General features: G+C 39.8%; 1 protein-coding gene across 1 annotated transcript in view; it reads left to right on the top strand.

The window, feature by feature from the left end:
- Positions 1–21817, top strand: part of si:dkey-172j4.3 (diacylglycerol kinase eta) — an 80318-nt gene extending 58501 nt beyond the window's left edge. Inside the window, exons 8-31 of the mRNA XM_024287917.2 lie at positions 1566–1672; positions 1799–1924; positions 2623–2725; positions 3935–4094; positions 4191–4299; positions 5282–5421; positions 5624–5711; positions 7828–7919; positions 10070–10169; positions 11733–11798; positions 13540–13711; positions 13779–13877; positions 13980–14064; positions 14137–14244; positions 15483–15579; positions 15690–15797; positions 15891–16004; positions 17519–17653; positions 18185–18348; positions 19726–19831; positions 20041–20130; positions 20410–20523; positions 20604–20724; positions 21480–21817. Coding sequence (XP_024143685.1) covers positions 1566–1672; positions 1799–1924; positions 2623–2725; positions 3935–4094; positions 4191–4299; positions 5282–5421; positions 5624–5711; positions 7828–7919; positions 10070–10169; positions 11733–11798; positions 13540–13711; positions 13779–13877; positions 13980–14064; positions 14137–14244; positions 15483–15579; positions 15690–15797; positions 15891–16004; positions 17519–17653; positions 18185–18348; positions 19726–19831; positions 20041–20130; positions 20410–20523; positions 20604–20724; positions 21480–21532 — 2657 coding nt within the window. The 3' untranslated portion in view covers positions 21533–21817. The remainder of the gene's footprint in view (positions 1–1565; positions 1673–1798; positions 1925–2622; positions 2726–3934; positions 4095–4190; positions 4300–5281; positions 5422–5623; positions 5712–7827; positions 7920–10069; positions 10170–11732; positions 11799–13539; positions 13712–13778; positions 13878–13979; positions 14065–14136; positions 14245–15482; positions 15580–15689; positions 15798–15890; positions 16005–17518; positions 17654–18184; positions 18349–19725; positions 19832–20040; positions 20131–20409; positions 20524–20603; positions 20725–21479) is intronic.
- Positions 21818–23618: the final 1801 nt, after the last annotated feature.

Here is a 23618-nt window from a genome sequence, read left to right as displayed (position 1 = left end):
CTGCATGATTGGAACTACAGTGTAAATACTTGATCATGAGGGTTTTTGAATGTTGACACTGGACTGTTGCTACCTGATACTAACATATCCACAACCTACAATTGGAAGCGGTGCATATCTCGTGTTTTTTCTTCCACACCTCTGTCCTGACATATGACAGACTTGGTGTCAATTAATTTTGGATGAGCAAAAACTACTATTAATTTATCCTCCATGATTTTTTTTAATCTTTTGTGTATTTTATTGCTGACATTATGAAAGTTTTTGTTTTCTTTTTCTCAATTTTGCCTAATTTTAAACCTTCTTCTGTCTTTTCTTTTCATGATTGATTTTTCAAACGGTTGACACTTCTGTCAATTAAAAGGAACGTCACTACCAAATCGGAGTCCCTGATTCGTCAAAGTTCAACCTTAACAGCTGCACATTTTGTAGGTAGAGCCCAAATATGGTTGTGAAAACTTGCATAGCATCACAATAACGCTAGAATTTGAACATGGAACTCTAAAATGTGCATAGTTTATATAGACAGTTACTTGGAAGGGGTCACATGTTGCTGAGTGGGAACATATTAGGTAAATGTTCTCTGGGCAGAGGGGGGTGAAAGGTCATTGTCAATAATTCGTTCTGCATGGAACCCATGAACAAACCCACTTAGAACCCTCATTGTAGCTGTAATAAATCTCATCAAAGCATTCTGCCAACTCGTCACATATTGACATTTGGTTAATGACCCCTTCGTGTTAGTTTTTGACGCTTTGGGTGTCTCCAACTCGTCGTTTTTTGACTTACTGGCTGTTCCCATTAAATCATTGGTTCCCAACCTCTGGGCTACAAACCAGAACCGGTCCACAACCGCGACGTGTAGCGCACTGGTGCCCAAACCCGGTAGCGGTACTCTAACCCAACACCGGACCAGATGCGATACTGGAGCTGAACACGTACCAGACACGAACCAGTACCTGATTAAGGTTAGAGTAATGGTACTGGGTTAGGGTACCTGTACTGGACGCGTCCCGAGGACCAGTGCGCATCTGTTACTTCATGCAATGAGGGTTGCGGACGCTTGATTTTACTAACAGCCACCATGTCAAAAAACAACAAATTGGGGACACCAAAAACATCAAAAAGGGTCCTTAACCCGACGTCAATATGTGACAACTTTGGGATGTGAATGTGTTGGTCTCATCTGCGACCTACCTATAAAATTGTATTAGCTGGGTCCCATATGGGTGTAATATATTCTTCCCTGCTGGGTCCCACCTAAATTTCTGGCGAACCTCACCTGGTGCCCACATGGGTAAAACATTTGGGGTCACCATGGACACACCCACTTGGGGCCCATCAAATGAGTAAACCCAATGGGGCCCATACTGAGGCCAGTTTGGACACATTTGGCCACAGAATTAACCCACCCAACCTTCCATACATACAAAGCTTTAATACATCCACGGTATAGGCATTAACCTGAGACTATTCTCTTTGAATCTGATCAACCAAGATGGCGGTCAGTGTCATCTACCAGCAGCAAGCTCACATTTAAATGATTGTTTGTCTGTCTCTTGCAGTTTGTAAGTTCAAAGCTCATAAGCGCTGTGCAGTTCGCTCCACCAACAACTGTAAATGGACCACACTGGCCTCCATAGGGAATGATATCATTGAAGATGAGGATGGGGTAAGAAAATGAGCGTTACTGATTTATGTGTTAACATGACTATTGTTTTTGTCACTGCATTTCCTGTCAGACATTATGGAAGAACAAACACAGAATCAGTGTATGCATGTCTTTGTGTTCCTCCAGGTGTCCATGCCGCACCAGTGGCTGGAGGGGAACTTACCCGTCAGTGCCAAATGTATGGTGTGCGACAAGAACTGTGGCAGTGTGCGGCGGCTGCAGGACTGGCGCTGCCTGTGGTGCAAGGCCATTGTAAGTGAAGCGTTGTTTTAGCCCCAGTGCTGTCAGAAAGCGTCCCGTCAAATCATTGTCAATGTTCATAGATCAATACTGTCAGCTAACAGATATTTTTAGTTGAAGTATATGATGCTAATATCAAACACTTTTTCCTGCCAGAGATGATAAAGTAAAAATAAAGACTTTAAATTCCAGAAGGGACCATTTTATTTTGGAGTCAGTAATTAGGGTACATGTATATATGGTTTTCCCTAAGGACTCCCATGGTCCCCCAACATCCCTCTAATGTATTTTAGTGACTAAAACTTTTCTATCATGGGTGGAATGGGCTCCATCACCCCCATGACCCCACCAAAATGGGTGTAGTAAGATATTTTTTCTTGAAACAAGGGTCTATTTACGTTTTTAAGATTCCGTTTTTGCAGTATACACACTGTATATCCTACTGGTTTCATGACTTCCCATAAGCTGACAGTCTAAACCACTGTATAAATGTGCACAGACACACATCGGCGTTCATACAAAGTGAAAACAAAGAAGACAAGGGATTCACGCATGAATCCGGAGTGGCATTTGTAAAGGTTGCAGAACTGGCATTTGGTGGATTTGAGAGAGATGTTTTGACCTTTCTGCTTTTACCAGAAATATAGAATTACTATGGAGAGCAGTGACTTTGAATATCCATGTGTGAATGTGTTTGTTCACTCTTTCAGGTCCACAATGGTTGCAAAGAACAAATGGGGAAGGTTTGTCCCTTGGGTCAATGTCGAGTCTCAATCATCCCCCCCACTGCACTTAACAGCATTGACTCAGATGGTGAGATACTGTCTCTCACACACAATTCCTCAGTGTTGCATTAAAAGTGGTTCAAAGTTCAGGAATCTCACCTTTCATCTCAGTTTTTCTTGAATTCTTTAACGTTTCAAATTGGACCAAGGAACGTTATTCATTAAAAGTTAATATCTGATGTAGCTGCCTTTTATACCAAGTAAAAAAAAACAAAAATTTTTTCTAAGGAAAAAAGGTATGGACCTCCTAAAGGGACAAAATTACTACTGCTGCACATGAGAAACCAGTACTATTTATTTATTTATTTTTTTTTACTTTTGTGTCCCTTCAGGGGCTCCATACTTATATCTGGTGCACACTAAGAAATATCTGGCGTGCACAAAGAACAATCTAATGTGTGTTTGACACTATCTGTTACACTCCAGGAACTATCTGGTGTGCACTATAACTATCTGGTGTGCACTAGGAACTATCCAGTGTGGACAAGGAACTATCCAGTGTGTACTAGGAAGTATCTGGTGTGCACTATAACTATCCGGTGTGCACTAGGAACAATCTGGTGTGCACTAGGAACTATCTGGTGTGCACTAGGGACTATCTGGTGTGCACTAGCAACAATCTGGTGTGCACTAGGAACCATCTGGTGTGCACAAGGAATGATGTAGTGTGCACTAGGAACTATCTGGTACGCTCCAGGAACCATCTGGTACGCTCCAGGAACCATCTGGTGTGCTCCACTAACTATCTAGTGTGTACTAGGAACGATCTGGTACGCTCCAGGAACTATCTGGTGTGCTACACTAACTATCTAGTGTGCACCAGGGACTATCTGGTGTGCACTAGTAACCATCTAGTGTGCACTAGGAACTATCTGGTACGCTCCAGGAACTATCTGGTGTGCACTAGGAACTATCTGGTACGCTCCAGGAACTATCTAGTGTGCACTAGGAACTATCTGGTGTGTACTAGGAACAATCTGGTGTGTACTAGGAACTATCTGGTGTGCACTAGGAACCAGTACTCATATTTTTTACTCCTATCTAAAAAGAAATTCTAAGTAAAAAGCTGAATATTTGTATTTTATATTTAGATAATATTCTTAGTCAGCACTCTCACATGTATAGCTTTCTCTTCATGAACAGTGAAGTTCAGGGTTGTTTATGATTGTCCACATTTATATAGCTTTTGTCCAAAAACAGCTTTTTTAAATTTATTTTTATTTTTTTTCCATTTAAGGCTTCTGGAAGGCCACCTCTGCTTCATGCTCCAGCCCTCTCCTGGTTCTCGTCAACTCCAAAAGCGGGGACAACCAGGGAGTCAAGTTCCTTCGAAAGTTCAAGCAGCTTCTAAACCCAGCTCAGGTCTTTGACCTGATGAACGGAGGTCCCGAGCTGGGGTAGGCGTCTCTGACAGTTTGACAGTTGCCTCACAATTTTTACATGACTGAAATAGGAAACGTTTTCAATGTCGTCCCACCTTCTCCCATCCTCAGCCTGCGGCTCTTCCAGAAGTTTGTGACGTTTCGTATTCTAGTGTGCGGAGGAGATGGCAGCGTGGGCTGGGTGCTCTCAGAGCTGGATAAACTCAACCTCCATAAACAGGTGAGAGCATGAGAGTGGTAGAGGAGGAGGAGGAGGTTGTGATGGCATAATCTTAATGCATCAGTGGGATGGCTGCAGACTTTGTCCTAACTACTGCTGCAGGACCAGCGTTTGCATTTTCTATTGACTTTGTAGTCAATAGAAAGTTTAAGAAAATCTTTTATATACTACAAAATTTGGCTCGAGCACATAGGAATGTGCAAAACGCGCATTCCTTGAAGCCACATTAAAGTCATGGTGTTCACACTGGTCAAGCAGGGAGGGGCTTCTTCTTCTTTACTAGCTCATGTCTGCCCCCTACAGTTGGAAAATATATGGTGTTAAATGTCAATATTTTGCTCCAGACTTTTTTTTTCACAGCTCTATTCCAATATATGACAGAATCAGTGTAATAGAATTCTGGACGGACAAAAGACACAATTTTTAATTTCTCATTCATGGTCAATTTTCAAACGACTGGCACTTTTGTGAATTAAAAGAGACGCCATCCATACATTACTACCAAATTCAACTCCCTGATTGGTCAAAATTTGACCCGGTTTAACTTTCAACGCAAGTTTTGTACATAGATCTCAAAAACAGTTGTGGAAACTTGAGAAACATGCATTTATACAGGTCTAAATGTACCTTAAAAAGACCTCATCAGAGGGCAATGTGAACGTAGCTTCAGACACCTCTTAGGTTAAATAGTGGAACAGATTTTGTGCTCTATGGTCTTAATCAAATTCATTAGCATAGCATAAAATGAATTTTATTATGGCAGGGTTTCAGGTTGTGTTCATATTAACTTATTGACCAATCAAATTAAAATTAATTAACCTTTTAGTCTTTAATCTTAGTCATGATGAAGCATTTCATTCTTTTTGAGATAAAATAACAAGAAAGTACTCATTTCTGTCGATGGACTTGAGATCAGACGGGTTGGCCCCTGAACCAAAATGAGTTTGACACCCCTGTTTCTTTTTTTGCGTTTTCTTCTCAGTGTCAGCTGGGCGTGCTACCTCTGGGCACAGGTAACGATCTGGCCCGTGTTCTCGGCTGGGGGGGCCTCTGTGATGACGACGCTCAGCTGCTGCAGATCCTGGAGAAGCTGGAGAGAGCCACCACCAAAATGCTGGACCGGTAAGACTAGCGTCCCGGTGACTCCTGACTGTAGCAGACAGAATAATCTTTGGGATTTCCGGACACAACCCTGTATTTTATCTTGGCTAGGGACAGGCTCTGGGAAACTGGTCTTGCCCAGGAACCTATTCTAACATAATACCTAAAAGATTGATGGTCTTTGATGTCAGCTGCCTAAACTCTGAAAAATGTCTGTTTGTAGATGGAGTATTATGACTTACGAGGTGCCCACCACCAACAAACACTCCCCAATTGTGAAGGAAGACGATGGCCTTGACTCTCCTCCACAGGTAATCACCTTGCAAATCTCTCAGGAAGTGCTTTCCCTTTCGACAGATGGCCTCCATAAAAGCCAGAGCTTACAAGCTCTCAGAAACTCTCTTTTGGAAACCATCTACTGAGAATCAATTGATTCTGGCAGGTGGAAGCCAAAGGCAATCTGACCTAAACCCCCAGGGGAGTGGTGCAGATATTGACAAAAGGCAGCTCTGTATCTGGAATGAAAGCTTTTCTCCGTCTCCCTGCTAGCACTCCCGCCGCAGCGCTGCACCTGCAGAAGCAAACCCTCATTTGCAAAAACATTTGTTTATTTTCTCCAACACATTTCCTTACATTTGCAAAAAAAAGTTGACTTCACTCTCTCAAACACTCAATTGCAACAATCACTAAAGGAATGATGTTGCACTAATGGTTTGTACAGATTGTGGACTGTAAAAACACTGATGAGCATTGCTATACAAAAGAAGGGTTTAGTGCATCACATTTAAAAAAGAAACAAAAGAAGACATAAAGTCCCACTCCGATCATCCTTTGAGCAAATTTCAAAGTGTTTCCAGTGGTCTTATCATTATAATTTTGTTAAGATTTTTTTAAAAACTGTTGTTTTCTACAACATAGTTTCTGCAGAGTGGCAGGAGTTAATTATAAATTTGCCTCTAAGTTGTAGGTAGGGGCTGTTACCCTTCATCCATCCATTCACACTCTCTCCCACTATCTTACAGCCCCTCATACACCTAAAATCTAAAAGCCTTTTCTACTGGACCAAATACAAGCTTTTGCAAACTGATTCATTTTGATTTGAATAAAGAAATATTCAGAAATGTTATTCTAGGCTTAATTTTCCTGATGTGTCGTCCATTGTGAGAAAAATGCTGGTAAAAACACCAAAAACACAATTTTTATTGGTATGTAAGACCTAAAACCTACTTTGTCACAGTTTGCTTTATTTTCTGTTTTATTGCGTAGATCCTGGTCCGGTCTGGTATAGAGTGGTATGGTACGGTCCAGTTAATTCTGGTAAACGTTTCCACCATAGACAGTACATAGAGAGAACTGGACCGATCCTCTCCTCCCCCCTCACGTTCCAAATAGGAAGTACCCGCTAGTTCCAGAAAGCCAAAATCCCATAGACTTCCATTGAAAAATAAACAGCTATTACTCTGTCATTCTGTTTGTCAGATCAACCATTCTTTATCTGGTGTCTCTTTTTAACATGTTCTTGTAAACCTAAAGTTTTTGTCGTTACATCTTTTCTTTATCGCAAGTTATTCAAGTTATAACCTGGCCAATCAGAGGCCTCAATAAGAGCATGTGGTGCCCCACCTCAAAAGTTCAAAGCGTTTAATAGATTCTCAGACCAATCACTACTTGCTAACATTGTCCAGTTCAAAAATGGCACAATCGAGGGAATAGCTTTGTTTGTCCATCTCCATTCATGTCAATGGTTTACACTCAGTTACGCCTGACTTCCATTGAGTGGTTTGTTTTCACAGCGCATGCTAGGTGTAGACCGCTAGCATGTCATTGTAGTGCGTTTACTAGCAAAGCAACAACAATGGAGGTCATCCAACAGCTTGTCTGTTTCTTGCTGTTATTGTGTAGAACAGGAATTTAATGTTGTTTGAAAGAAGGTAGAAGAATACCACGGTAAAGAGGAAAACGGAAACGCTAGCTTAGCGCTATACTGATTCTTTCTAATGTCGTCATCACTTTCTGCCAGTCAATGGGTGGCAACAGTGGCTCCACCCCAACCATTCCGTCCCAGTTTTTTATGGACCTACAACTGATGGGGGCTCCCAAGAGGTTTGTGTAATGGGTCCATTTTACAATATGAATGTTCAAAATACGGACTAGACCGCTCTGTGGAAACGAGGCTTTAGCCTGACAGATATCAACACCAAGAAAAGGACTGCACCACAAGGGAAAGTTGAAAGACAAGTCTGCTGCTAGTTTCAGAATGTTTAAGCATTTTTTTCCATAGCTTTGCACATTTCAAACCGTTTCCCTAAGTAACTGACAGCAATCACACTTATTGGGCTCACAATACAAGTGCCCTTCTATCACAGTCTCCGTCTATATGATTTTCATCATTGAATGTTTAAAGACATGTTGTCCTCTACGCTGCAGGTCCACATCACCCAGTATGCAGACTCTGTGGCCTCCCACCTGGCGAAGATCCTGGACTCGGACAAACATAGCGACGTCATATCCTCTGCCAAGTAAGTGCCGCGAGCGCATTCAGGAGACAAGTTAAAAAAAACGTCTCATTAAGCAAAAATGATGAAAGACGTGTGACAGTTGAGAAGGAAGGGAAGATGATAACGGGGAAAGGAAGTGAACGATCTGAAGACAGATACATAGACTGAGTCTTGGCACTGCGAGGAATTTCGGCTCGTCTTTAAGACACATATGGAAATATTCCAGGGTGTGGCGGCGAGCGACAGCGGTGTATGCCTAATTAGGGGTCATCGTCGGAGCTTAAGAACATTAGTAGGCCTCCTCTGGGAAAACGAGGTGCCCATTACGGCGCACATCTTTCCACTGCTGTGCCTGTGCTTTAAAGCGATACTAATTGCTGCTCAGACCGGCAACACATTTAAAGCCCCTCCGGGAGTTCAAGCGTTAAGGAAAGAAGACTTTCATTAAAACATGGAACTGCTGTTGATGGGTGGAAGACATGTCTGTATGCTTTGTGTAAATGTGTCTTTTTGGAGAAGTGTTGAATCAGCTTAAAGTAGATTTGACTCAACATGTCTAAGATACAACAGTCCACTCCAGATCTAATGTTACGTACACATGGGATTCAAGATACTAGCGCATACACCTACAGTTGGAAGGGGTTTGCAAATCTCACCAATCTTGTATGTCTTCCGATATACAAAAGGGTTGGTGTCAAATTCCAGCTTGGCACAATTATTCATTTCTCCTTCCTGATCAATTTTCAAACACTTGGCACTTCTATGTATTAAAAAGAACACCACCCCTACGTCACAACCAAATCTGAGTCCGTAATGGGTTAAAGTTCAACTAAAGTAACTTTTAATTTGCAGTTTGTACATAGAGTCCGAAAATTGACTTGAAAACTTGTGACATGGGAACGTGAGAGTTTTGAACACGTAAGCCCGAAAGACGCTTTTATGTAGATTTTTCATCTGAAGTGGTTGCATTTACCCACATTTCCAAATCTGGTGTGAAAGTAGAATTATATGTTTCGTGCAAACACAAACTGGTTTCCAAAAATGTTCTAATAGAAAGTGAACTTAAAAAAAAAAAAAAAAAAAAAACAAGGCAATGACTTTAACTCTGTATTATTGGGTCGTCTCAAGCTAATGATTTTTAGGGGTGTGTATTGGCAAGAGTCTGGTGATAAAATACATATCCTAATACGTGTCTCACGATACATATGATATATCCTGAGACAGTACCAGAACAATTTTGTCTCAGTGTGCTGTACTGCCAACTAGTGGTCGGAGGTTTAAGTGGAAAACCAAAGTAAGACCCTGAAGAATGCTCTAATTAAATATCGCCATGTCAACTTTTTAAATCAATACACCCATTACCAAATGAAATATCGTGATATATTGCAGAATCGATTTTTCTCGACACCCTTAATGCTTATAGAAAAGTGACATCCAATATCAAGTATATCTTGGTCTTATCTACTTTATGCACTGAAATTCTAACCTAAGAATTAACAATAGCACAAAAAGCATTACCTTACACCTGAATGACTCCACCTCATATTATGACCTAGAACCGAGTACAATAGAGTAGAATGAGTTAGATAAATTAGAACACACTTAAATAAAACAGAACTGCTATAGTTCTGTATATGAAAAGTGACATTTGTGAGAGCACACTGATACAACTAAACCATCATCAGTTGTGTTCTCTGTTTATGATTCTTGGTTTCATATCTGTGTCACACTCACAATAAAAATAAAGTATAGAGAGATCTATATGATAGATCCCTTATATGATCCAGTTATTTACTTGTTTTGCTTGTAACACATTCATTTCTGCTTCATTTTCATTTGTAGATCTTATGCAATAGGTGTGAATCAAGATAACACGTGAGCACTTCTACTGAGCTACAAAGAACCTCTGCGGTCGTGTTCTCTTTCAGAGTGAAGTATCTAAGCTCAAGTTCTCCCTGTTGAGTCAGACTCAGCAGTGTATCAGCTGTGAGTAAACAGTGACTGTTCAAGGCGACGAAGCCGATAGGCAGATAGAAAGGACCCACAAAAGTGTGTGTAATCTCCACCGCAGTGAATCACCAAATATTTAACATATCCACCGTGCTGTTATGAATTGTCAGTGGAAAGTGGAAAGTGGAGTGTCACCCACCACACCGTCTCCCCCCCGGCAGGTTTCTGTGTGGGACGGTGAACGACTTTGTGGCGGAGGTGGGGAAGGCGTACGAGAGAGCCACGGAGAATAAGGAGGAGGCAGATGCCATGGCAAAGAAGGTAATTGGTTTGTGTAACTTTTTGTTACGTAAGTGCTTGTATAACACTAAAGAGAGGGCAAACGTAGGTTTAGTGGAAACTTGTGAAAATGTGGCTGCAGGTTTGGTGTAGCCACTCCCTAACAGACTTTTAATAAAAGAGACTCTGAGATAAAACTCTCAGGAGATTTGGATTCGCTTGCCAAGCCTTTGTACTTTCACCAGTTGTGCTTCTCGACCGTGGTCCTCGGGGCGCACGTTCCTGCATGTTTTTAAGTCCCCCAGCCCGAGCGCACCTGGTTTTAACAACCTTTTTCAGGTCTCGGCAGAGCTTGGCGATGAGCAGGATCAGGTGTGTTTGAGCAGAGAAGCAGGGCGGCATTCTCTGAGCCTGAGGAGAGGGGATAGAGCTCTGCATTCATACACAAATTAACTTGGATGGAAATGGCGGATATTTAAAAAATATATATATATTGCTATCTTGACAGGATGTCTTTTTGCTTTTTTTATCTTAAGAGCCACTCCGATAAAAATTGTGTTTTTACATGTTTTCGTAGTATTTTTTGAGCTCTCCCAGGCAACTGCCTGGGCTATACACCTGAAAAATACATATTATTTAACCCATAAAAAATGACATAAGACTGTTCATGTGAAAGTGTTTCGCCCTCCCTCGTCCCTGTGTAGCAATGGACAACAATTATGAAATATAAAGTAAACTTCTGTGGTATTTGAATGTGGTTTCACTTTTTTAAACTCATACATTTGAATTCTTGCAGTTCACTGTCTAAAAAAGGTTTAGTGAAGTTGTTATTTGATTGACGTTTTTTTTAAACGTTCAGGCTAATAATAACCACAAATGATCTGAAGGGCCGGATATAATTACCAGGAGGGCCGGATTCGGCCAATCACGTGATCGCCCAATTTTTAATCATGTGATCAGATCGGGACATCCCTAAATGCAACTGTTGCGAAGTAAAATTCTAATTATCTCCTGCCGCCCTGCAGAAACTATGTAGTTGAAAACAACACAAGTTTTTTTTTATTTATTTATGTGGCTAAAATGGCATAATCATAATTAAGAAAAAGCTTTGAAAATAGATCAAAACATAATAGGAACTCACCGAACCAGTAAATCAAAGCGCCTTTACTTTCACTTTTCTTCTTATCAAATAAATCTTGGCTCGTTTCATTTCAGTCCTCAGCTCCTGCTAAAAATCAAGATGAGTGGGTGTAAGCTTTGTAGTGATTAATGAGAGAAAAAGACTTTTGTGAGACGTTTCCTGAAAAGAAACCAAAAATCTTCTTATTTAGTGAAGGAATCCACCGTTTTATCAGAGCTTTCAGCTCCATTCCACCCAACGATGTGATGCTCCATCAGTGCCTGGTCGGGTGTTTTCCTTTTAGTTTACCAGATAACAGTCTTCTAATGGGCCGAGGGATCATTGGTTTGGTTTTAGGCCTCATTGCAGTGATGCAGGATAAACACAGTTTCTCTGCTTCCTCCAGATCCTCACATGATGTGATTTTGCGAATAACAGCAACAAGACAATAAAGCATCTCCTTTCTTTCTGTGTCTGTTTCTCAGTGTGCACTGTTGAATGAGAAACTGGATTCCCTGGTCAAGGCCTTAAGCGAGGAAGCCGAAGCACAGGTAATAATATATTCACTTATTATAAGTAATAGTGCAATAAAAGAAACGTAGGCTCTATGAAAGCACATAAAACACATTTATGGTCTTATAGAAGCTGGCACCATGTTAGCATGATCTTTATATGCTTTATTCCCACTCTGTCATCATTTTCAGAGACATATTTAAATTATGAAGTTAGGAGAATATTCATTTATTTTCATTCCTGAACAATAATGAAGATTGTTTGGCAGTACCAATCTGCTTCGCGTTTACTTACGACAGACTCTTATATTTACAGATGCACTTAGCTAGTGTAAATTAAAAAACATAAACAAAAAGCTCTCAACATGTCTGTATATTTTCAAAACCCAGCTCAGGATGTATGCGGCATTCTGGGATCAAGTGCTGTCTATCCTTGTACAAAACATAATGAATTTTTGCAACATTTTATGTTTTAGGACTTTAGCTTTTATGTGCTAAATCGATTTCTATTCTTATGGATAGATTATTTGCTTATTAAGCTTAGATAAATTCAAATCGATTTTATCAAATTAGCCCTGGTATGCATATATATTATTTATCCTTTACTTTACCAGGAAATCCCTGACATTAGATCTCTTTTTCAAGGGAGACCTGCGTCGAAAGGCGTCATCACAAGAAAATAAATAGGGTGGGGTCATATGGACCCCAAAAAAGAGCACAAGGGTCGAGATGAACAGTATAACAATAATTAAAAGATTAATCACGACATTACAGTCAGGTTAAGAGTGGCATGTGCACATAAAAGCTCAGAAAGCTTTGCTTCAAAGAAAGTCACCGTAGTTCTACTAGCTTCACTAGTTTAAGTATGAAAGCATTCTCTGGTTCTGATGTAACAAAGCCCACAGGCTCCATATACCTGTTGGATGGGATGTTTAAAAGTCTTACATTTTTTGAAATTGAGTAAACTATTTCTTCCCAAAAACACACTAAACCCTGTATAGCCTAAAGGTGCATACACACCGAACGTCATTCCCGTGACGGTGGCGGACAGTTTTAATGTTACGTCAATGGTACAGGCGGAAATTGAGGCGATCTGAAGTGAGCGCGGCGGTCTGGCAGCAGCTTAATTTAAGCGGCGAAGTGCGAATTTGCTGCAGCGCTAAAGTGACGCAGGTCATGCAAATTTGTTGCGCGAAGTGCGTTCAGTGTGAATGCATCTTAATATATCAGAGAATTGAAGGAAAATTTGGATTTGGGGATTTTTTTGAAAAATAAATATTTTTCATGACAAAGACAGCAAAAATAATGATATGTTGGTTTATTTGGTATGTTTATGTTCACAACGATGTTAGTTTTAGGATTTAAAACTATTGACATTAATATTTGGTTAAAAAAAAGCACCTTATGTAACCAAATGTCTCAAATTTGATTCACACATTTTTAACATGAATTAAATATCAAGACACTGTATATTTTTCAATATAGAAAGTATTTAAAAAATGAGTGCAAATCAATGAGTTATTCTCACTATAAAGTTTTGAAAATTAGCTAAACTTTTTCCCCGCCAAAAGTGTTTTCATGGAGGCAGCCATTTTGAAATGAGCAGGAAAATGCCTTCTGCTGCCTCTATTGGAAGGATGATGAACTACAGGACAGAAAACGGAGCAAATTATAAGGAAATTTTCAAACATGCTTATGAGATAGGGGTCTCAGAAACGCATATATCAATTATAATACAAAAGGTTACATAGGGTTAAAGCACAGTTTAATTTTTTTCCAGGTGGTGCCAGCAGGATCAGTTCCCAGCCAGGAGGGTGGTGGTTCAAGTGCCAGTGACTGTGGCGGTGAGTCAGGCACTGAAGGAAAAACATATCGCTCTAAAGAGCAGCTGATGCTCAGGGCCAACAGCCTAAAGAAAGCTCTGAGGCAGATCATCGAGCAGGCAGAGAAAGGTAAGCCTCACGCGCACTCATTTGAATTCATCCAGTGTACGCTTCACTGACTGTGCTGTTGTGTTAGTGGTGGATGAGCAGAACAGACACACGCAGGTTCAGAGGATGCCGTCCTCGTCCTCCATCAAGAGGGAGAACAGCGACGAGCTGAAAGAGGCAGATTCATGTAAGATTGCTGTGGGAGTCAAAACGTCCAGGCTTTAGAAATACAAATTAGCTTCTCTTTCCTGCGGGACACAAATGTCACAAAGCATTTTGTTCTGTCCAGGTCCTGGAGGCTTGAGCCCAACATCCCCCATCGTTCTGGAAAAACCCGAGAGCATCAATACTGTCACCTTCAGCGAGGACTCTGTGTAAGTGATTACAACCCTCCGTATTTTCATGCTAAAAGCAACCAATAATAACCGTTTTGCCTGATTCTAAAGACACTGCACAGAGAAGTGTGTGATGAATAACTACTTCGGCATCGGCCTGGACGCCAAAATCTCTCTGGAGTTTAACAACAAACGAGATGAGCATCCAAAGAAATGCAGGTATGAAAACACACAAGCCTTTTAGTTTGCACACCGCTGGTCAAATATTGGAAAAGGAGGTGCGTCCACATCCTGTGGGTGAGAGGGAGGAACACGCCAGGGAAAACTAGAGTTGTTGTACACCTAGAGACATCCAAATCGGATCTTTATACAAATACAAATGTGTTTTTTATTACATATTTGAATTAATAAGTATATGCCTAAGGCTTTCGCCAGGTTCACACCATGGGCGGAAGTGCCGTGAAACAGTAAGCACAGAATCCGTTTCACTTCCTGGTTACATTAGACACATTCGTAAATCTTGACTTCAGAAAACTAGAGTTGTTGTAAACCTTAAGATGTCCGATTGTGATATTTATATAAATAAAAACATGTTTTTTATTACATATTTGAAATAACGAGTATATTCTTCAGGTTTTCGCCAGTTTCGCGCCGCAAAACAGTGTGCGCGGAATCCGCTTCACCTCCAGGTTACATTCGATGTGTTCGTCCATCTTGACCTGTCGCTAACGGATCTCTACCTCTTTCTTACTGATTGTGTTTTTAGACACCCAACCCCTCCCCCACTCCATAGTTTGTTTTTTTAGGTTCATTTTCATCTCTATAGTTTGTTTAGATACAAAAATATGATTGCATTTATCAGTCGCAGAAAAGCAAAATGCTCACAGCAGTATTTTATTGTGAAAAATTGGTTAAATTTTTTGAAAATTGACTGGATTTTCGCGTCTGTCTTGGCGTAACTTCCCACCAGGGTTGACACAGATCGCTCACAGAGAAAGTTTGCTGCCGGCTCGCGTCTGGTGTGAACTACATCAAGGTTAACAAGGGCGCCGAATGTTGCGCGGCACGGCATTAGTTACGCGGCACTTTTGCATGAGGTGTGATAGTTTCAGTGCTTTCTAGGAATTTAAAAGTGTCCTTTTAATAAACAAAAGCACATCCAAGTCCTCCAAGGCCTAAAAATATACAAATCCTCCTTAAATTATTACCTTACAGTGAAAAATAAAAGAGTGGTGACCTGCTTTGTTTTCCTGTATTGTCTAGTTTTTGATAATGTGGTTGGAATATTTTTTCCAGAGGATGGTTAGACATCAAAACAAAAAGATTGTTTCTTTTAAGTCTTTCAGGAACGCAAATTACAAGATAGTGAGCACCTGAGCTCAGTAATTATTGACTTAATGTTATAACAATAAAAGGATCAGGCGTGACTCATGGCTTCCTCCTGTTTCTGTCTGCAGTAGTCGCACTAAGAACATGATGTGGTATGGAGTCCTGGGGACCAAAGAGCTTGTTCAGAAGACGTACAAAAATCTGGAGCAAAGAGTTCAGCTGGAGGTTGGACACACATGCATTGCTCATTTAAAGCAACAATTTAAAAAAAAAAAAATGCTGGTTGAGGCTGAATTTTTACTAAGATCCTGAGATGATTTCCTTTGCTTCTGCAGTGTGACGGGATTCCCATTTCTCTGCCGAGTCTGCAGGGCTTGGCTGTTCTTAACATTCCCAGTTATGCAGGAGGAATTAATTTCTGGGGAGGCACCAAGGAGGATAATGTGAGTAGATTTCCACACGAAAAAAAAAAAAAAAAAAACTTTTTATCTTACAAAAGTGACACTGGTTCAAATTTGTTTTTTCTTGTATTGCAGAACTTCGGTGCGCCGTCATTTGACGATAAGAAGCTGGAGGTGGTGGCGGTGTTCGGCAGCATGCAGATGGCTGTGTCCAGAGTCATTAACCTGCAACACCATCGCATTGCACAGGTAATGAACCTCCAGAAATCTACTTTATACTGTCAGCTAAACTTCAATTAAGCTTAAAATTGCATTCCTGAGTATTTCATACATATAACAATATATCCCAAGACTGACCGAGGACAAATTTTCCCTTTTTTTAAGAGTATGACCCTATAATAAATATTATTGTCTTCCAGTGAAATAAAATGGTAAAATTAATTTTATCTAATTATCCCAAAATTAAGAACTACAACTGTATCTCATATATAAGTTGGTTTTATATAAGCTGTTTTTTTGGTAGGAATACACATGTATTGCCCTACCAAATATCGTGACAATTAAATATCGCGATATATAGCCAAATAAAATATCGTGACATAAAGCAAAATGAAATATCGCGATATATAGCCAAATGAAATATCGTGACATAAAGCAAAATTAAATAATGTGATATATAGCCAAACGAGATATTGGGATATATAGCCAAACAAAATATCGTGACATATAGCCAAACGGAATATCGTGATATATAGCCAAACAAAATATCGTGATATATAGCCAAACGAAATATCGAGATATATAGCCAAACAAAATATCGTGATATATAGCCAAACTAAATATCGTGATATATATAACCAAACGAAGTATTGCAATATATAGCCAAACTAAATATCGGGATATATAGCCAAACAAAATATTGTGATTTATCGGCAAAATCGATTTTTTTCTAACACCCCTAGAAAATACACCGAGTGGGCCTTAAGCTTCCTGCTCCGCCCTATTTTGATGCATCCACTCGTAGTAAAAGAGATCTTTGTTTTCCTCATTTGAGCTGGAATTTGGCTCAAAACTATAAGATTGCTCGCTATTTTTGTTGCACCAATGTTAGGTGAGGGGCTGTAAACTAGGAAGATAGATGACGGGAAGTGGGTGCAGGCTTACTCTGCGCCTCCAATCCGAGAGGAAACTATGTCCTAAAACCGATTTTGATTTTGGGTAAAAACACCATAACCATAGCTAAAATACCACTGGGAACACCCTTACAATAGATCAAAAAATCGGAATGACTTTAACCTGTTATTTTAATTTTTTTGTGAAAATTGGTTGAAAACTTTCATAAAAACAGTAGTCGGAAAGCCAAGGAAACATTATTTTCTGTCAATCAATGCCTGACATCTTCACATATAAAGCCCTGTGTTTTTTTATTGTTCTTAATACCTGGCTGATCATTTATTTATGATGCTTGCATGGTTTGTGTCACATGCATCCGTGTATAAACCAATGTGAAGATGAAGAGCTCTGGCGAGCTGCCAGGAAACTTTTCAGACCTCGGTGACAAAAAAAGAAAACATTTTATAAACGTCCCGCTGCTATATTTGTCTCTTATAACAGACATTTTGCAGATGTCTTAACCCCATAAACTGAACCTGGAAGTAGTTGTATAATCCACTAACTGCAGGTACAGCTTCTGACCCTGTGCATCATCACATCTGAAACCGCCCTCTGACAGCTGCTGCTTTCCTGCTCTGTCGCATTTTCAGTGTCGTCAAGTCAAGATCACCATCCTGGGGGAGGAGGGTGTTCCTGTCCAGGTGGACGGCGAGGCCTGGATCCAACCTCCCGGCGTCGTCAAGATCATCCACAAGAACCGGGCTCAGATGCTCACTAGAGACCGGGTAAGCTCCTGCGCCCCTTTTGGTGAACTCTGCATAGTCAGATTTTGGAGCAAATGTCTGCTGTAAAGCTTCTGGGAAATACAACTTGCTGCTTGTAACACCTCTGCTTTCGTAAAGGCTGGAAATCCTCTCAGCTGAGCTCTGCACTCTCTCTTTCGAGACTCCTTAAATCAAGTCCTCACCCGCTGTTTGTTCTTCTCTTCATGCTGCTCAGACCTTTGAGGGCTCTCCTGAGCCAAGCAGTTTTGGGCTGTTGGTTTCCATGGTTTCCCTCCTTCAGAGTCTCAGCGAGTGGAAACCGTCGGCTCAAATGTTTTTACCTTTCTAAATTTGCTGAATGTCAGATAACGATCGTTTCTGCTGAACTGCTTGAATTCCTGTCAATGTACGGATTACAGAGATTCCCTTTTAAGGAATTATGATCCGCTTAGGTTTTTTTGTTTCTTTAGTGGAGCCTCATCCGTTTTGCTTTTCTGGTTGTTGAAAGGAAGTGACAGAACGTCTGAATGCTCTGCCTCTCTGTGCACGCAGGCGTTTGAGAGCACGCTGAAGTCGTGGGAGGACAAGAGAAAGATTGACAGCTACCGCGAGGCGAGGCCTCGCCTAAACTCCCAGCAGTCCATGGAGTACCTGACTGAGGAAGAGTGTGCTCAGGTGCAGCAGCTGGGCATCGTCGCCGACACGCTCATCAACAAGTGCGTCAGACTTTACTCATTTATTTAAGTCATTTCATTTGGAAGTTTTCAAAATTATCAAATTTTATGACAATAACCGAAGCACCTTTTATAAAAACAGAGGCTTGGTCAGGTTGTTGGTCGGAAACATTCAGGTGTACCTTAAAGTCCCAGTCCGATCATATCTTGATCCATTTTCAAAGCATTTCCAGTGGTCTTTTAGCTATGATTTTTAGAAAAAACTTTTTAAAAAGTAGTCATTTTAAAGTGTCATAAAGCGAAAGTCTGCTAGCTTAATGCTAAAGTTTAATGGAATTTCCCATATGGCTAATGCTAACACTTGGTCAACCTAAACATACATTTTTGACTAAATTAACATCTTTATAAACTCACAGACATGAATTTTCCAAATTCTTTTAAGGAAATATTTTTAGTTACTATTTATCATTCTTTGCTTATTCTTCTTGAAAAAAAGTGCAACACGCTTGATCGCCACCTAGTGGCCAAACTGAAACACCCTCCAGGAGAAGCAGAACAATGTTTACAATGTTAATGATCTGAATTTTTTTTGTTAGAGCTTCTCAATTTGAGAAACCATTAACAATCTCATTAAATAAATATATTCAAAACATATAGTAGATTATTAATGTATTCCTAAACAAATGTGTTTAAATGCGTAAACTGTGTAAACTCAAAATTGAAATTAATCAAATTGAATTGAGTGGATTGAAAGATTTGAAAAAATTGGAATTCTAGAAATTATTGGCGATATTTTACATCACTAAAACAATATTTTTCAAACTGTATTTTTCATCCGATCCCGATTCTCAAAAAAAAATGAATAAAGAAATACTCAGAAATTGAATTTTGAGCTCAATTTTCGTATTATTTTTCCTTTGTAATCAGAAAAATACTACAGGAATTTGTTAAAAACACTAAAAACTATTTGCGTTCTTTAATGCAAAGTCAAAATAAAGGCTATTCAGAAGTCATATGTGAAAACTGTGAAAAAAATAACCAAAATATATTCAAAGTATGTGGCTACAAAAAAGCTGGGTCAAGAGTTGCTGTTTTAAAAAAAAAAATCAGAAAGAAAACCTGTTCAGTTCAGGAAAACATCCTAACATGGCTTGTGTTTGCACAAACAACAACCTTTACTCAGACAATACTGGAGGCATCCTTCATAAGACACAAAGGTGTTTGACAAAAACAAAGACAAAAAATTCTCAGAAACGCCTCGCAATAAAAACGTGGGACTTGGACTCTGTTGACAGTGAGACAAATAAGAAATTCTCTTGTTGGATCAAAAATGTATAAAGAAAATAGCAAACATAATCTCTGTGTTGTGCGCTTGTGGCAAAGCCATCCTCAAATTCTCTTTTTTTTTTATTACTGAAGAATCCGTGATGCAGCCAAAACCCACAAGCTGGTGGAGCAGGAGCTGGCCCACGCCGTCAACGCCACCGCTCTGGTGCTAACAGAGGCCAAGATATCCAGTCCTGAGGTAAGACGTCGAGGAGTGAAAAAATAGTTTGTGAACAAAGAGAAACAAAAACAGACAGATTATCAACTATTAAAATCAGATGAAAATAAAAAAAAAAATAGCTTTAAAAGTGTCCTCATGTCTGATCTCGACAGGATGAAAGCTACAATAATTTAATAATTTGTTCATACTTAATGACTGTACATGTAATGAAACGTTATTTGTGTTAGTGCCTGAGTCGCAGCACTGCGGTGGAAATAGTCAACAGCAGTAAAGTCCTTCAGGCTGAGACCAGGATGCTCCTCGATGGAGAACTACTGGTACAAGTCTGCAGCTTCTCATTGTCTGCACTGCTGTCCTGCACTTCCTGCATCTGTTTCTTCTTGGCGTCTAGACAGCTTTGCATGAAAGTGCACCTATTCACTAATAGATTAACCGGCTTGCTTTTGTCCTGCTTCTGCTTCACCCAACAAAGAAAATGACATAAATATGTCAAAAAGTTGCATGTTTGTGTTTGCTTCACAAATACATTATTTACTCGAGCTGCATGTAAACTTTGTTTACTTTAGCACTATTTGAAACATCTCTCGCTTCCACAGACGGATTCTCCAGATGAAGAGGAGCTGCGCTCCACTCTGAACAGCCTCAGCGCCGAGCTCCACAAGTTGGATGATATCCACTGGATCTGTCCGCTCATGCAGTGCTCAGAAGAGGTGGGTCGGCAGAGCGGGGCGACTCTTATTCTGAAATTCTTTCTTTGCACACACTTACAGTTTCTCTCTCTGGATTTCAGGAATCTGTGCGGAGCAGTAAGAGCAGCAGCAGCAGCAGCAGTATGAAGCTGAAGATCATACCTAAAGTGAAGAAGGAGAAAGAGAAGCTGCACAAGCAGAAGTCCAACAGTTCTCTCTCAGGTAAGAAGATCATAAAGGATTCTCTTTGTCGGTGTGCAGAAGGAGGCTCAAAACATGACCTTAAGGTCACTTTTCTGAGCCACGCCTGCCAGCTGAGTGGATCGGTGTTTGTCGAAATGTCTTTCTGTGATAGTTAATTTTAATTTACAATATATTTATTTTGGTTCTTTAGTAAATTATGCCTCTTAATTATCTGTACAATAGTCCCTCGCTATATCACAGTTCACTGTTTCACAGATTTTCTTCTTTATTTAACAGTGCATCGTGTTCTGTGTCCTAATTGGCTGCTGATCTTGTTAATCAATCTGCTTCTTTGCGTGTCTCCTGTACAGAATGTGTTCAGCTAGCCGGAGTTGCATAAATATTTTATGGGCTGAACTTTGAGAGCTTAAACAAGAGAAAAGTGTGAAAATGTTCACGCCTGCCTGATAACTGAATCAAGTGTGTAGAAAAGGGGTTTTACAGCCTTAACACATCAGTACTTCACAGATTTCATCTATTACAGGTTATGTAACACCTGCAATAAATGAGGGAACACCAGTGTATGAACGCCATACAACAAACATGAACAAACTTTGTGTAAAATGTACATGTAATACTTACAAAACTTACTATATTCCAATTGTAAATTATTTATCAGTGTTTCATAGTGACTTTTTGCACAAACAACCACCTGACACTGTGGTTTGAATTTTAATTCAGCAAACAGTTTCTTATTGACACATTCAATATTTACTATTATGTCTGTCTTGCAGGATTGTGGGATATTAAAGGCGGAGCTGCTGAGGCGGATTCCTCCGTCAACTGAAGTCCTGACAGGGTTTTTGTTTTCTGTTTGCTCCGACATCCAGGGTTAGGGAGCGCTGCTTTTGCTCTCCTTCCACTTTGCCATGTGGAGGTGTTAAAGAGTCAAACTCTTCCCAACTTTTACCCATTTTAATTTTTCGTTATCTATTTTTGCAGACGTGCCAGAGAATCTCTGTTTTTGGATTCTTAAATATTTTTTTTAAGGTGTCTAGTCTTTGCTTTGCATTTCTCCAATGCTGGAACCCTGTTCTTTTGGGTGTGGCAGACAACGGGGGGAGGTGTTGAGGAAACGAAACAAAAAAAAAAAAATGTTTATGTGGTGCTCTCCTCGCATGCCATGGCAGCCATTTTCTATGTTTTGTTTGAATTTCTTACGGTATTTGATTCTGGTTTCTCCTGAACTTCTGCGTAGCCTTTAGACTGCATATATCGCTCACGTCGCTTCTGTCACGGGAACTTCGTTTGCAACTAATCAACAAAATGAACAAACTGAGGAGGTCATTGTCTACTGAACTGCAGAATATCGTAAATGTTGCAAAAAATATACAGAGGAATGTACTTGTGTGGACTTGTATTAACCTGTGAATACTGATCATGTTCCATATGATTTTACAAAGGTTCTATTGTTGTGATCCTAAAGTGGTTCTTAATCAGCTGTGGTGACTCGTCTTGGTTCAATGCTTTGCAGCCGCGCTGCAAACATGGCGGCTTGTGCCAGAAGTCCTCTCATCTAGAACTGACCCTTCCCCCCTGCCGTCTCTTTGAAATGATATGCCTGCAGGATTTAAGAAATCATCATTCAGTTTAAAAATGTGACTTATTTGGGAGTTAAAACTCTTCCGTCTGTGCATTTCTCTTTTGAAATCGTGACTTATTTTATGGTACAGTATCAGATGAAATGTCTGATTTATTTTTGGAGGTGTTCAAAAGGAGGAAGCATCAGACTAATTTACAAAAAAAAACAAAAAAAAATAAATTACAGCTTCTAAGTGTATTATTTTTACTACTATGATTGTAATTTACAAGTTATTATATAATTGACTTTTGCCTTGTCTGTGGTTCAAATCTATTATTTCAAAAGTATATATATATATATAAATATATTTTTTGTATGCCTTATTTTTCTGATGGCAATCTCTAAAGCTGTGCTGGTTTTGCTGCTTCCTCCTTTTAATAGATCCTTATCAAGGAAATCCGTGATCGCCAGTGAATTCTCGCCTCCGTGTCCCACATGCAAACTCAGCCTTCCTTCACCTTACAGGGGAAATTGCCTCAAAGTTTTGAACTTTACTTTTTGTTCCCGTTGCAACTTTTTTGCAAACCTTAACATGTAGTTTAGACAAACTCATGGAGACTTTCCATCAAGGGGGTATATATATATATATATATATATATATATATATATATATATATATATAATTTTTGTCAAATATATATAATCATAAATAGAGCACATTTATTTACAATCCGGTACTACAAGCAGAACAATTGATAAAGTTTGCTACGAGAACATAAGTTGCAGAAGTTTGTCTGCATGAAAAAAAACAATCTTTTCCTCACATTTGGTGACAAATAATCAGCATTTCTAGAAGCTGTTTCTCCGCTGATTTTACTTCAAACTAAGTAGAAAAATGAACACTTTCTTTAAGAAAGGGGGTGAAACCAGAGGATAAGTTAACATAAGACTGTACAACACTTCAGTAAAATGCATCCTAACATCTGGTTCACATTGGATGCGGACGCACTGCGGAAGTGCTGCAAAGCGGCGCGGAACAGAGGCTACTTCCATTTGGTGCCCTTGTTAACCTAAATAACCACAGCAGAGCAGAAGCGCTTGTCGACCGTTGCGGGAAAATATGCGTCTGGTGTGAACTGCAGGTGAAGCGGATACCGCATTCCACCCAAAAACAGCCTTCAAGCGCTTCCTCGTCTGGTGCGAACCCCCAGTAAGCCTTCAAAAATGTGATTGGCAAGAAATACAGCGAAGTTGAGCGAAAACTGCCAACATATATACAGTATATGTATATATTTCTATACACATACAGTATATATATATATATATATATATATATATATATATATATATA

This window comes from Oryzias melastigma, linkage group LG18 (genome assembly GCF_002922805.2).
Source record: "Oryzias melastigma strain HK-1 linkage group LG18, ASM292280v2, whole genome shotgun sequence".
Classification (NCBI taxonomy): domain Eukaryota; kingdom Metazoa; phylum Chordata; class Actinopteri; order Beloniformes; family Adrianichthyidae; genus Oryzias; species Oryzias melastigma.
Note: the sequence above shows the minus strand (reverse complement) of the source record. Positions and strands in the feature narration are given on the sequence as shown.